The following is a 14,664-nucleotide window of genomic DNA, read 5'->3' as shown; positions in this document are numbered from 1 at the left end:
GAATGTCATTAACTAACTGCTGATTATTAAATGATATAAATGTTTTCTAGTTGATTGATTCTCGAGGCACACATGTGTGTGACACATTGATGCATGCGGTGCATACACACAATAGTACAGGTAACACTGAATAAATGCTGATTAAATGTATGCAGTGTTTTTTTTTGTTGTTTTTACGTGGTATTTTGGTCGTTGTTACGACTAAAACGGTCCTTTGATGTTACCTCCTCAGAACATACCAGTTAGGCAATTGAGACGTAGGGCCTACTCATCACGTTCTTGCTGACGTACCACAATAACGTTGCCACGACGAATACAGGAATCACAAAGTTACGTGCTGGAACGTTATTTGGCACGTTGTTACGACGAATATGGGCCGGTCCTGTTACGTCTTCACAACGTAACTGTGTTAGCTGGGATATATGATAGCTAGCTAGTAAGTTAGGGTAGTTAGGTAATAAATGTTTTATATCCTTAAGTTTGTGATTAGTTTATTTATTTAATAAACCAACCAATCAATAAATCAATCTACATTCTGAATCTTGCAGGGCTTATAATTTCTGTGGGATGTTATCAATCCTACAGGACAGTATGTGGACAAACCTACAGGACTCAGCAACAGGCGCGTCTTAGACATGGGCATTCGGGGCTTCAGTCCCGGATGTTTTTTTTATAGCCCCGGATCTCAAAAAAATTAATTTATTGATAATTATTTATTTTTTTTAAATAAATTTGTATTTATTTAAAAAAACGAACGGGTCTTTTAATCTATCCTTCGGAATCATGTATTAAAGACGATTAAAATGTGTTCAAGCAGATCAAAGTTACTGTGGTTACAATAATATGCTTGCATTTAGAGTGCGCACCAGAGGAGAGAGAGAGAGAGAACCTGAAAGAGCCATTGGTTAAAGGGTAACTAAACACTAAAACAACTTTTTAAAGTTAATGATCTGTAAGAATGGAGCTTCATAAATGCTGTTCATTGATTCCAGTAAATTTTTTGACTTTTTGGTTTAAAGTGTTTTAATTCTACAATATATGGTGTAGAAACGTCTGAGTGCTGCCCTCTTCAGGTTGAACGGTGGCTACTGCAGTTGAATTTTTCTATTGGATGTTTGCGGTGGTTCGTGACGCAGCGGTTGTTGGTTGCGGGATGCGCATAAGCGCTGTGTGCCGCACTGTATTGGAGTATTTCATAATCATATAATACTTTTGCGCAATGAAAGATTATTAATAGCCTTTTTTGTTCTGTTCTGTCCTATCTATCATATGTTGCTGCCTCATTAAACAGCTGTGCAATACATTTAAATAATGTCTTAATTTTATAGTAGACTATATATAATAATTGATCTTTCTGATTTTTATCTTGTTTTCATGTATTTTACAACAATACAAAGAGCAATGTGTAACGTTTTACCAGATTTAGTGCTACACTTATTGTCTCTTTGTTCCCCACTAAATAATGTTTTTCACAAAATGTTCATATTTTATACAATTATTGTTTTTTCTAGACTAAATTTTACTGAGTTAAAACTGCGCTGGTATCCGATCGGTATCGGTCGATACTCAAAATTTTTGGTATCGGATTGGATCGGTTCAGAAAAAATGGTATCGGGACATCCCTAATAATTTCTGGTAGGCTATATCTAAGTTACCCAGGAGCTTTGTTCACATAGGCTTAGCTTGATGAATCGAGTCATTGAACACAGCAGGAGAGAACGCAACGTTAGCCAGCTAGCTAAAGCTCCAGTGGAAAATTATTAGCTAACGCTACGGAGGCCATAATATTTTTGACTCATGGCTGAAGTTAAGTTTCTCCAGCTCTCCCCAGGTTGGCAAAAATGCATCTCAAAATGCATCAGATTGATGGTTTAAAATATGGAATATTTTAATTTTTCTTACGGGGGAGCGTGCCCCCGAACCCCCCTAGAGGGGTAATATCCTTCTCACCTTTTTCACCCCTGGCCCGTTTTCATGCCTGCTATAGTTCCTTTTCCAGACTTATACAAGCAGACTGTTGGAGTGATGTGTGTGTGTGTGTGTGTGTGTGTGTGTGTGTGTGTGTGTGTGTGTGTGTGTGTGTGTGTGTGTGTGTGTGTGTGTGTGTGTGTGTGTATAAATAGATATAGATAAATATAGATAGATAAATATCTATATACACAGTATATATATATATATATATATATATATATATATATATATATATATATATATATATAGTTTTATATTCATTTTTTAAAATATTATTTAATATTCATGTATTATTTATTTGTGTTTCTGTGAATAGCTGTTACAGTTCTACAAATAAAGCATTCTATCTTTTTACATATCATTTAAAATGCTACAAAAATGCACCTGAATGCAGGAAATGAAGTGTTTAATGCCCAACGTTCCCTGGGGGAGGTCCCCCAGACCCTCCATTGATGATATTATTGCTTATAATTATGTGCCTCTGAGTAGAAGTAGTAGTTACCAAAAGCGGGGGTGGGTGGTGCGGACTGGGCTAAGCCCCCAATGTATCAAGACCCTAGCAACGCCCCTGCTCAGCAATATCCTGTTCTGTAGGATTTTCATTCTGTCTTGCAGGATTCCTGCATTAACCCCGCACAGTGAGTGCAGGATTTGAAAGGGTTTTATTCTAAATATCCCATTATGACATCGGCACGAATGCTATTGAGTCTCGCGCGATCGTACTTTTTGGTCGTACAAAGTACATTGTGAATGTTTTTCTCTTCAGTCGCTGAAACTCTGACTGAAGTCCTGCAGAAGCGAATGAGAGTAAACGCGTTTACTCCAGACGCGCGCGAAGCAGGTAGGAGTTTCACTGTGAGACAGGGACGTGCACAGGAATTATGAGGGGCAGTTGCTCTGACCTGAAAAAAGGGCTTCCCCTACATTCAGTTGTGCTTCTTGCACGTATTCAGTTCTGATGGTAGGCTACGGGCAACTACGCATGATTTGTAGTATGATTGCGTAAAGGGAACAGGAATTCCGGTAGGCAACAGAATCGACTGCTAAACCCAGGGCCGATCCTGAACTCCCCCTGGGGCCCTAAGCAAAAGGGGCCCTCTACCTGACCTGTGACGCCGTGAGCTATGTAAACCATTTGCCATTGCCACACAATCACACCTGACACTTCAGTGCTCCCAATACAATCCTCCCTCCTTTAAACAAAACAGTCAAAGAATAAGTACAACAATATAGAACAGAATGAGGTTCAAACAAACAATATTTATTGAATAGAGTATTTTCTATAGAATGTTAACATAACAAGTGAATATTAACGTAAACATAAATAAGAAGAAAATAATAAATTATAACCCCGAGCTTTGGCTTTTGGGATTAACTTTGGTTCTCTCTACAGCCTGGGTATTTTCTGCATCAGTATGATTTTTATTTATTTATTATTATGCATGTTGAAGCAATTCTTGATTTATGGTTATTATTTACTGAGGGATGTGCATCCATATTGACTAGTATATCCAGCTAATCCAGTATATCTCTCTCTCTCGCTCTCTCTCACTCTCTCTCTCTCTCTCTCTCTCTGTGTTTGTCTCGCTCTCTCTCTCTCTCTCTCTCTCTCTGTATGTGTGTGTGTGTGTGTGTGTGTGTGTGTGTGTATATACCTTCTAAGCAGAAGTTATGAGGATAAAAAAAAGAGTCAGGAAATTACATGGTTAATTTGTACATCATTGTAATGTTTAATCATTGTTTAATAAACACATATGGCACCTTTTTCCAAGTCTTCATTTGTCACTCTTTCTTTTTTTTTTTTTAAATATCGCAATAATGATCGTACCGTGGTCTTTACACCAAGGTATTATCGTATCGTGAGATTTTGTCGTTACATTCCTATTATTTACAAGTCATAACTTTTGCCAATATTTGGAATAGAATTTAAAAAATGTATACTACAAATATTTTTCTATTAATTTAGTGTGCCTTTACATTGCTTCAATGCGTTACTATTTTAGCGTCATATTTCTATCCCGTGCTGCGTGAATCCAGGTCACTTCTGAAACTTTACAGCATGCAATTGGCGTCGGTTCTCTTAGCAGCATGAAAAATAATAGTGTTATTCAATGGATTAAATAGGCTGAAGCCTCGAATGCGAGTCAAGACTGCTCCCTTTACAATCACTAATGCTGTCGCTCTGTCATTTCATCACGATCTCACAAAGTGCAATGAAGCTGCCAACAATGCACAATAAATCTCTAAGGATACGTCTACATTAATCCGGATACATTTGAAAACGGCGTTTTCGTATAAAAAACGCTGTCCATCCACATTAACGTTTTCCAAAAGCTTCTCCTCCACACTAGTGTTAGTGATGGGTCGGTCATGAGTGATTTTTTTCACTGTAAACGAATCTTTAATACGACTCAGGAGCACTGAGTTGTCTCAGAGAGTGATTCGTTCATTTTGTGTTGTTGACCACCCATTTGCAACATCCTATAGGTTCTGTACAGGAAATGGAATTCTCACAAAAGCTCAATGAGATGATACAAATGGAAAAATAAATGATAAAGTTATCGCGCAATTCCTCTGGCAGGATAATGCTATTTAGCAAAATATGTCAGCATTCACTGAGTTCACCAGGTTGCACTCAGTCACCATATGTTTGGTCTTTGCAGAACTGTGATATGAAAGTAACATTTTAGCAACAGTGTGAACGTGAATGGCACATAAGATGCACAATACCGGTATAAACATGAATATATACCGGTACAATATGTGTCACATGACTAAACATGCGTCATCGTTTTCAAATACCTCCGTTTTGACAGTCCACACTACAATGCCAAAATGGCGTTTTCAAATTTATCCACTTTGGAGAGCGTTTTTCAAAAAGCTTAGTTTTCATTTATAAAAACACCGTCTTTTCAAACGAAAACGTATTAGTATGGACAAGGTCTTATGCACGATTACACAAGTTTTCAGCCCTGATTTTAGCCCTGATTTTCACTCGCTAATATTTTATTAACAAAGTTCGGGAGAGGCACGTTCAGATAATTAACCTAATTGTCATGGGAGGAGCTCATCCAGTCAACTCAATTAGCTAACATCAGGAGGTATACAGCAGATTTTACAGCTGTTCTATGACAGCTTTCCAGCATTTGGCCCCCGCCCAATTGCAACATGTCTGAAATCGAACTCTAGCCGTTTGATGACGAATCCTTTCTCTCCCCTGATCCTCTGCCGCAATCTGGCGCCACTAGGATCATCCCTCCTCCTCCAGTCACAGCCGCCGAACCCCCGGTTTCATCGCGTGGACGTCGTTCCGTCCGAACCAAGTTAAGCATTGAACGTTAGCATTTTGTTTTTTTAATTGTTATTTGGATACCGCCATGAAATATGAAACGCTATTTTCTGGACTGAAGACTGAGAGTGATTTTTGCAGATGTGTGTGTTCAATTTGGCTAACCAGTGTGTGAAATATAGTGTGACAGTGTAGATTTCAGTAGCTAGCTATAACGCAAGAACAAGCTGTGACTTATTTATTTGCTCTGTGATTTAAGGGCTGTTTAAATACATATTTTCTCTTGGAAATAAAGGACTTTTTGTTTTTATCAATTAGCTCATCTTCACAGTTCACATATTTTTAGATGTTTAAATAAGCAGAGGCAGAGTAAATTGCATTCAAATGCCACAAATGTTTGAGATGCAATATGTGTTAATTGTGTTATTATAAGTGAGTGGTAAGAGTAGTTCTCTTACGAGAGTATCTCTCGTACTGCGTAATATCTTACGCTATGTGGAAAACCTCTTTTCCACGAGATATTGAAGCCAAAAATTATCCTTAATTTTGAATTAATGTAAAACGCTGTGCAGCAGCATGCAGACATAGGCAAGACGGCTTGCGCGCCTATTGGCTGCCCTGCGGCAACAGCAGCAACCTATCGATCCGGAGTGAGAAGCCACGCCGTCTGAGAAAAAGCACACAGCGGGACGAGCCTTGAGTCTGAAGTCGCTGGCATCGCCGCCTTTAGCCGCCGTACCTGCTACGCTTTCCGGCATTATATCCTTTTCTGCAAGTGTGTGTGTTCGCTGCTGCGACACACATTTTTTCACTGTCTCTCTCCCTCTCCTAAAAGAGCTGCGTCTTTTTCAAGATGCATAGATCCTGCGGCTCGTGCCGAGCCACACTCAGTGAAGAGGATCGCCATGTCATCTGCGTTTCCTGCCTGGGTGAGGATCATGCGGCTCTCGCTCTCGTCCACGGCGGATGCCCTCACTGTGAGCTACTGCCGATGGTGACTCTGAGGACTTGCCTGGCATCATTCTCAGAGCCTGCACTTCAGCCAGCTGTAGCGCCGCGCCATAAAAGCGCCGTGCCAGCGCGGCCCCGAGCATCAAAACCGCTGCGCGGCTAGCTTTCTTTACGTTACAAGAAAGCTATCCCGCCCCCCGTGGACATGCGTCACCGGCGAAATGAGGAAAGAGTGTGTTTTGGTCACAATCCAGTGGCCATTCTCCATTTCTCAAACATTTCTCAGCTCTTCTTAGGTCGAGCGCATGAAAAAGTTCAATATTGCAGCAATGAGCCTGTTGTATAACACGCACGCCTGCAAACAAATGCCAACACATACAAACTGTGATGACGCTCTCTTATCTGCTCGAGCTATTTTAAGCTTTTGTCGTTTCCCCCTGTGGCTCAGAGGCAAACCCAAAGCCTTTGCACGGGAGACCCGTGTTCGATCCCAGGTCTCGCAGCAGATAAAATTTAGTCTCGCCGCGGCCAGACTTGCACCGAAAAGGGAGCTGTCACCCAAACCGAACACAGCCCAGTGTTCATTTCTACACACAAACACAGCCGGTAAAACGAAACCAACCCACATACAGTCAGCTAAGACCCACGGTGTTTAAGTCTCGCCGCGGCCAGACTCCACCGAAACTTCTCGCTCGTTCAGTTCCAAACAATGTGACTGTTCCAGTGTATTTCGTGGTAAACAAGCCGGCACCACAGCCCGCTTGCCTGCACACAAATGCCATTTTTACGGCGACCCAGATAATTCCCAAAAGAGTGTATTTTCTGGTATTCCGGTCACGGCCGATGGTGTTATGAGTGTTGTAAGAATGCCCACGTCTCAGTGCCCATTCCCACACACAGACACAGCCCGCCACAGTTCAGGGCTAGCACAAATAAAATCGACTCATGTCGATTGTGCAAAAATGTAGTGAATGTGCCCACGACACAGTGCCAACAAACACTACACGATGCGTGTCCCTCGTTTTCTGTAAAAACGAAACACACACGACGCACATTCGGTCAGCACAAGCCGACGGTGTTCTCAGTGCAGTGAATGTGCCCGCCGTCCCGCGCCCACATTCCTTCACAGACACGCTCAACCCCACAGGGTTTGTCCCACTCGCTCTCTCTCCACAACCTGTCACAGAGAATTCGAGCGCGACCAGGCTGCCCGCCGTGATCGGCGCGCCTCCCGCCTCACACACTATAAACACAGTGTTTATGTCTCAGCACACCGAAGCTCTGCAGCTGCCGCTATGCCGCGGCCAGAGCCCGGATTTCATTCTACCCCTAGCTATTCACGCAGATGCGTGGGCAAAGCTTCCCGGGGTATCAGAATGGGTGTTGAACACTATAAAAAGAGGCTATTCGCTACAGTTTGCTCGACGTCCCTGCCGTTACACGGCGCGAGTCGAAACCACGGTAAACAATGAAGTATCTCATCTACTTCGAGCCGAAATAGCAAAACTGCTGAGCAAAGGGGCCATAGAACCTTTATCTCAGGCTCAGAGCGAAGGGGGGCTTATACAGCAGATATTTTCTGGTACCGAAAAAAGACGGGGGTCTCAGACCCATTCTAGATCTGCGACAGCTGAACAGAGTGCTTATGAAGCGCCAGTTCAGAATGCTGACAACCAGGAAAATCCTCGCGCAAGTGCGCCAGGGAGACTGGTTTATGTCAATAGATCTGAAAAATGCCTATTTCCAAATACAAATAGCGTCACGTCACAGGCGATTCTTGAGATTCGCCTTCGAGGGCCAGGCATATCAATACACAGTCCTACCGTTCGGCATATCCCTAGCACCCCGTACATTTACGAAGTGCATGGATGCGGCCCTCGCACCCCTGAGACTTCAGGGCATGCGAGTTTTGAACTACTTGGATGATTGGCTGATTCTAGTTTGATCACATTCAGAGCTCATAGAACACAGAACCACATTACTCGAGCATCTCGAGAATCTGGGTCTCACAGTCAATTTGGTGAAGAGTTCGCTGTTTCCTAGCCAGAAAATCTATTTTCTGGGAACAGTGCGGGACTCGCTGTCTATGACAGCACATCTGTCGCCAGAGTGAGAACTGGACATTCAGCGCACCGCGAAATCCTTTCGCCGTGGCTCTATAGTCCTGCTCAAAAGGTTTCAGAAAATGCTGGGCCTCATGGCCTCGGCATCTTCAGTACTCCAGATGGGCCTGCTACGCATACGTCCACTGCTGTTATGGCTGAAAGTGCGAGTTCCACCCCGGGCATGGACCTCTGGTCTGTTTCACCTCAGGGTGGACATGAAATGCGTTTCGGCTCTGGAACCTTGGAAAATAGCCGACTGGTATCAGTCAGGCGTGTGTCTGGGGACTCCCTCGAGTGTGACGGTGGTGTCCACGGACGCCTCCACCTCGGGATGGGAAGCTCGAGGGCAGACCGTTCTTCGGCCAGTGGTCAGAACGGGAAAAGCTCCTACGCATAAACTGTCTAGAAATGCTGGCAGTCGACAACGCGCTATGGCGTTTTTGTCCCCAGATAAAAGGCCGCCATGTCTTAGTCCGGTCGGACAACATGTCAGTGGTGGCATACAAAAATCACCAGGGTGGCGTCAGGTCCCGAAACCTTTACAGGCTGACGGAACGCCTCCTGGTCTGGGCTCAGCACAACCTGCTTTCACTGAAAGCAGCGCATGTGCCTGGTCGCCTGAATCTGGGACCATCTGTCCAGAAACAATGTCCCAGCAGGGGAATGGTCGCTGCACCTGCAGACGATCCAACTGCTGAGGGAGACATTCGGAAGAGCGCAGGTGGACCTGTTCGCGTCTCAAGAAAGCGCTCACCGTCCGAACATTTTCTGCAAGAGCAGGGATGCGCTGGCCCATGTGTGGCCCCGCTGCCCCCTCTATGCTTTTCCCCCGTCTCGCTCCAGCCTCAAGTGCTGGAACGAATCAGGGAAAACGGATGCCCAGTGCTACTCGTGGCTCCGCTCTGGACAAACCAGAATTGGTTCCCAGTCCTAATGCGGCGGACCAGCACTGCCCGATACCGGTGAGGAGAGACCTCCTCTCTCAGGCAAAGGGCTCGATTTGGCATCCTCGTCCGTAATTATGGTCCCTACATGCATGGGCCATCAACGGGTACCCGCTAACCTCCCAGGGGGAGTGTTAAATACAATCACGCAGGCTAGAGCCCCGTCTACTAGACGGCTCTATTCCTCAAAGTGGTCAGAGTTCTCTGCCTGGTGTCAAGCTCAGGGCTTTTCACCCACAGAATGTGGAGTTACGGAAGTGCTCTCCTTCCTTCAGGAGCTGCTGGATAAGGGCAGAACCCCATCCACGCTCAAAGTATACGTGGCGGCCATAGCGGCGTTTGCAAAACCGACGTCTGGCCAGTCACTGGGGAAAAACGACCTGGTCGTGCGATTCCTCAGGGGAGCTCGGAGGCTGAATCCTCCCAGACCCCCCTTAGTCCCTGTGAGGGACCTTTCTACGGTTTTGGAAGCCATGAAAGGTGCCCCATTCGAGCCAATCCATTTGTCAGACATGAAACATCCTTCTCTCAAAACGGTATTCCTTATGGCTCTCGCTTCAGTGAAGCGCGTAGGGGACTTGCAAGCGCTTTCGGTAAGCGCGTCATGCATGGAGTTTGAGCCTAATGGCTCAAAAGTCATACTCAAAACAATGCACGGGTACGTGCCCACATCCCTCAACACACCGTTCAGGGCCCAGGTTATTTCCCTGTGCGCCCTCCCGGTTCGTGATGAGGAGAAGGATGCGAGTCTCCTCTGCCCTGTCAGGGCACTGAGAGCTTATGTGTCCCGCTCGTCGGTCTTCAGACAGACTGAGCAGCTCTTCGTTTTGTTTGGCGGACGCTCCAAGGGACTGGCCGCATCAAAACAGAGCCTATCCAGATGGATAGTCGACGCCATAGCACTGGCTTACACTTCTAAGGGCCTGCAGTGTCCTTTGGGTGTCAGAGCGCACTCCATGATAGGCGTGGCCTCATCGTGGGCGTGGTATAGTGGGGTTACCGATATCTGTAAGGCCACGGGCTGGGCCTCGCCGTCTACATTTATAAGGTTTTACAACCTAGAGGTTCCCGCCTTACAAGCCAAGCTTCTGTCGGTATAGAATTCAGTGCTATCTGCCCCGCTGTGCCGGCCCAGATGCTGAGTTTCGCTTGTGCATCGCTCACTGAGCGATAAAACAGCTCCATGGGTGTTGAATAACCCGTACTATTACCCAGTTCAGGCTGAACACGTTCACCCTGTATGCGTGTAACACTGTTAACATAACTAGCTCCTGTAGGATGCTATTTCATGGGGAATGATGCTTGCAGCCTCTCTTCTCAGACTCTCTGTGAGTCTATGGTGATTATGCACTATATGAGCCCCGGGCTACTGCCCTTGGGACTTTGGTGTCGGATCCCAGTACGCACTGAGTTTTGCATTGTGTTCCCCATAGCGTAAGATATTACGCAGTACGTGGGATACTCTCGTAAGAGAACGTACTTGGTTACTAACGTAACCTCGGTTCTCTCTAGAGAGGGAACGAGTACTGCGTATCTTGCCGTGCATACACAGCTCTGGTTCGCTTCGGCGATGAAAACCAGTTGTACCAGCCTAATCGAGCTATGTTTATAGGGCGTGACCACGCCCTTTCTGGCGGGACGTGATGAAATGGGCGTGAAATGCCCCCATTGGATATGTGTCACGCAGAGCCTCTCTCGATAGGCTGCTGCTGTTGCCGCAGGGCAGCCAATAGGCGCGAAAGCCGTCTTGCCTATATCTGCATGCTGCTGCACAGCGTTTTAAATTAATTCAAAATTAAGGATAATTTTTGGCTTCAATATCTCGTGGAAAAGAGGTTTTCCCCATAGCGTAAGATATTACGCAGTACTCGTTCCCTCTCTAGAGAGAACCGAGGTTACGTTAGTAACCGAGTACGTTATAAAAATAGTTTAGTTATGTAAAAATAAACCTTTGTAGATCCTATATTTAGGCACATTACTGACACCTTTCTTTTTGACATTTTAATGGAGTCAAAGCTGTTATTTAAGGGGTTCCAGAGCCCCACGAACACCTGTATTTTGCACACTGATTCTAACCCAATTTGACAATGATCCTGCTTTATGTTTGTAGTTATAGCTATTACTTCAAAGTGAATTGACTAACTGATTGATTGAGTGATTGAATTACATTTCCCCCAGGGTTAGGGTTAAGAGAATAGTTATGAAGAGAAGCAGAGATATTCAGAGCTTCTTCAAAAAAGAAAAGAGTCAGAGGCAGCCACAGCTTCTACAGCAGCAGTGAAACGGCTCAGTATAGGTACAGCAGTATTGATGAAGAGCAGTCAGCTCCTCCTACACAGGTTGGTAGGCTAAGTCATGCTTGGATAGTTTGAATTTACCATGTAGGCTCACATTCAAGTTGTTTGTCACTCCAGTTATACAATTACAACTGTCTGAAACATCACTACACAAGAAAAATAGTTAAAACAGTTGTAAAAGACAGAAGAACAATAATAAAATGTGCATAATACATAAATACACACACACACACACACAAACACACGTTTGAAGAGACAAGGACTTTAATCCACAACAAGGAAATAGCTCTTAGAATATGTGTACCCTATCCTGAACATAATTACTGATTAAAAATAGACGTTAAAATAACCAGAGATACTTGAGGACTATGATAGGTGGAAATTAGGGATGAGCGAGTACAGCATTATCTGTATCTGTATCTGTTAACCATATGAATTATCTGTATCTGTATCTGTACTCGGACTGGGCGGGGCCTAAACCGGAAGTGGGTGGGATTTAACCCGGAAGTGGATCGGGTTGTCTTGAAATGGGCGGGGCTTTAACGGGTATGTTATTTTAAGCATGCAATTGATATGGGTTGATCAGAAATTGTTATATTTATTGCTGACTAGAAAACTATATTTACATGACCGCATCAGCATTGAGCTTTAGATCAATGGTTTTTTTGATCACGATAACAAACGAACTATATACAGAACAAGTTTTGCAATAATGAATACAACACATGTGGTTGTAATTATTAAGTAAAATGTAATGAACAAGAGTTTTCATACTCAACATAACTTTCTTTTTTTACCTTTTAATTTTTTTAAGAGTGTGAATTTTTTTTTGTTCTTTTTTTATTTTTATTTCCACACCAGGTGTGTGTGTGTGTGTGAGTAAGAGAGAGAGAGAGAGAGAGAGAGAGAGAAAGAGAGAGGGGGGGTCGGGGGACTGTGTTCTACGAATCAAATAGTCCAACGCTGTTTTTCAGATCTGCATTGACTTTAATGAAGACCAGTTGTTCCACATGGCTAGGGTCTAAGTTTGCACGTTGTGGACTGACCACATTTCCAGCTGTGCTAAAAACACGCTCAGACTGGACACTTGTAGGTGGACAACTGAGATGCTGCAGTGCAAAGCGTGTAAGATTGGGCCAGCACTGAAGCTTGCCTGACCAGTATTTCACTGGGTCATCGGTAAGGCTGATGTCCCCATCTGCCAGGTAGGCCTCCACATCACCTGATGGTAAATGTGTCCTCATTGGAATAGCCGATTTCTTTTTCTGCAGGAAAGACAAGACTGAAGTGCTGCTGGTGGCAGGTGTCTCTTCTGTGTTTCTTGCAGGTGTAGCCACAGGGTCACAGAGCTCCATCCTGAGGAGTAATGTCCTCTTCAGTGTCTCCACATCAACATTGTTTGGAAAACAGCTGTCCTTATATCTGGGGTCAAGGAGAGTGGCAAGCAGAAATGTGGAGTTTGCAAAAATTGGTTCAAAACGCCATTTTAGTTCTTTGCTCTGATTGGCTGCCAGTTTCCTTGCTGCTGTGCCTAACCTTTCCCTGGACTCAGCCGCAACATCTTGGCCCAGCCCCACTGTGGCATCCTGATCATCATCACCAGCCATGAACTGATCAGATTCATCCTCAGATTCCTCACCAGCATGCAGTGACCTGATGATGGAGCACAGGCCATGCAGGAGGGGGATGACCTCAGAGATGGAGGCGCTGTGTTTTGAGAGCGCCCGTGTGACCTCCTCAAAAGGAATAAGAACAGTGAGCATGTCTGATGCTAACCCCCACTCATTTGGATAGATGATTGTTGGAGCTTTACCCATGTTAGACTCCTGTGTCATAATCTGCACAGCCCTGCGCTGCTCCACCAGCCGCTGGAGCATGTAGAACGTATAGTTCCACCTTGTTTTTACATCTGTTATGAGCGTGTGCTGGGGGAGGTTCAACTGTGTTTGCAGCTCATGTAGTCTGTTGCTGGCTTTGCTTGAGCGATGAACATGGCCAGATATGCTCCTGGCTTTGGAGAGAAGGGATGTCACAACCCTGTCCTTCTCCAGTGCTTTGATCACCACCAAGTGAAGCGTATGGGACACGCAACGGATGTGCCCATATTCAGTCAAAGCTTTCACCATGTTCGCTGCATTATCTGAAACAACAAACCGTATTGTGACAGACTGACCAACAGACTCTTCCCACTCTCTCATCTTTTCCTTAAGGCAGCACAGAATGTTGTTTGATGTGTGCTCAATGTCCAGCACACCAACATTTAGCAGCCCTGCTTTCCTCTGTACTGAAGCTTCCCCTACACGTTCACACCAGTGCCCAGTAAGACAGAGATATGCATGTGCGTTGTGATTGCTGGTCCAGAGATCTGTAGTGAGGTTGATGACACATCCTTCAGCTGCCTTCAGTGACTGGACCAACTCCCCTCTCATTGCCTCATACAGCTCAGGCACTACAGTTCGACTGAAATAGTGCCTCGATGGGATCTTATACTTGGGCTCTAAAAAGCCAACAAGTGTCTTGAAGCCTCTCCTCTCCACCACAGAGAAAGGTTCAAGATCAGTGCAGATCATTTTACCAATCATCTCTGTAATTTGTTTTGACCGGGGATGGTTTGCTGAGAATGGCTGCTTTGCTGCAAATGCAGTGAGTATTGTTGAAGAGGAAGATGAATGTGAGCCCTTAGCAGCACCCAGCTGAACACCAGTGACCCGAGAAGGAAGAGGAGAGGAGGAGGAGGTGCCTGATACAGTGGGTTTTCTCATGTGATGAACATATAGCAGATGGTTATGTAGAGATGTTGTGTTGTAATGTTTTGCATCTCTACCTCTACTTAGCTTGGACTTGCATAGCTTGCAAATGGCTTTGGAGGGATCATTTTCAGATACAGTGAAAGAGTTCCATACTGCAGAAGTCCTCTTGATCTTTGGTGGAGGAGGACCTCCATCCCCAGATGCAATATTGGTCTCAGTGGGGGAAAGGTGGGTGCTACAGTCACTGTTTTCATTGTCACTGATTTGACCCTCACTGTCCTGCAAGGTTAAGCAAACTCTGACTGGTGGTGCAGTGTTAGCTGAAGTACTCTCTGTATCACTCATTATTCTGTATCA

General features: G+C 44.8%; 1 protein-coding gene across 1 annotated transcript; it reads right to left on the bottom strand.

The window, feature by feature from the left end:
• Nucleotides 1–12,498: 12,498 nt before the first annotated feature.
• On the bottom strand, nt 12,499–14,652 carry LOC143712778 (zinc finger BED domain-containing protein 4-like). The gene has a single exon (XM_077204787.1). It carries the CDS (start codon nt 14,650–14,652, stop codon nt 12,499–12,501), a length of 2,154 nt encoding a protein of 717 aa, XP_077060902.1.
• Nucleotides 14,653–14,664: the final 12 nt, after the last annotated feature.

Source organism: Siphateles boraxobius, unplaced genomic scaffold (genome assembly GCF_051911475.1).
Source record: "Siphateles boraxobius isolate OS27281-9 unplaced genomic scaffold, OSU_SipBor_1 51, whole genome shotgun sequence".
NCBI lineage: Eukaryota > Metazoa > Chordata > Actinopteri > Cypriniformes > Leuciscidae > Siphateles > Siphateles boraxobius.
This window is presented reverse-complemented; position numbering and strand designations above follow the sequence as displayed.

Coding starts and splice junctions, on each gene's coding strand:
- LOC143712778 (XM_077204787.1), bottom strand. CDS start 14,652: ATGAGTGATACAGAGAGTACTTCAGCTAACACTGCACCACCAGTCAGA.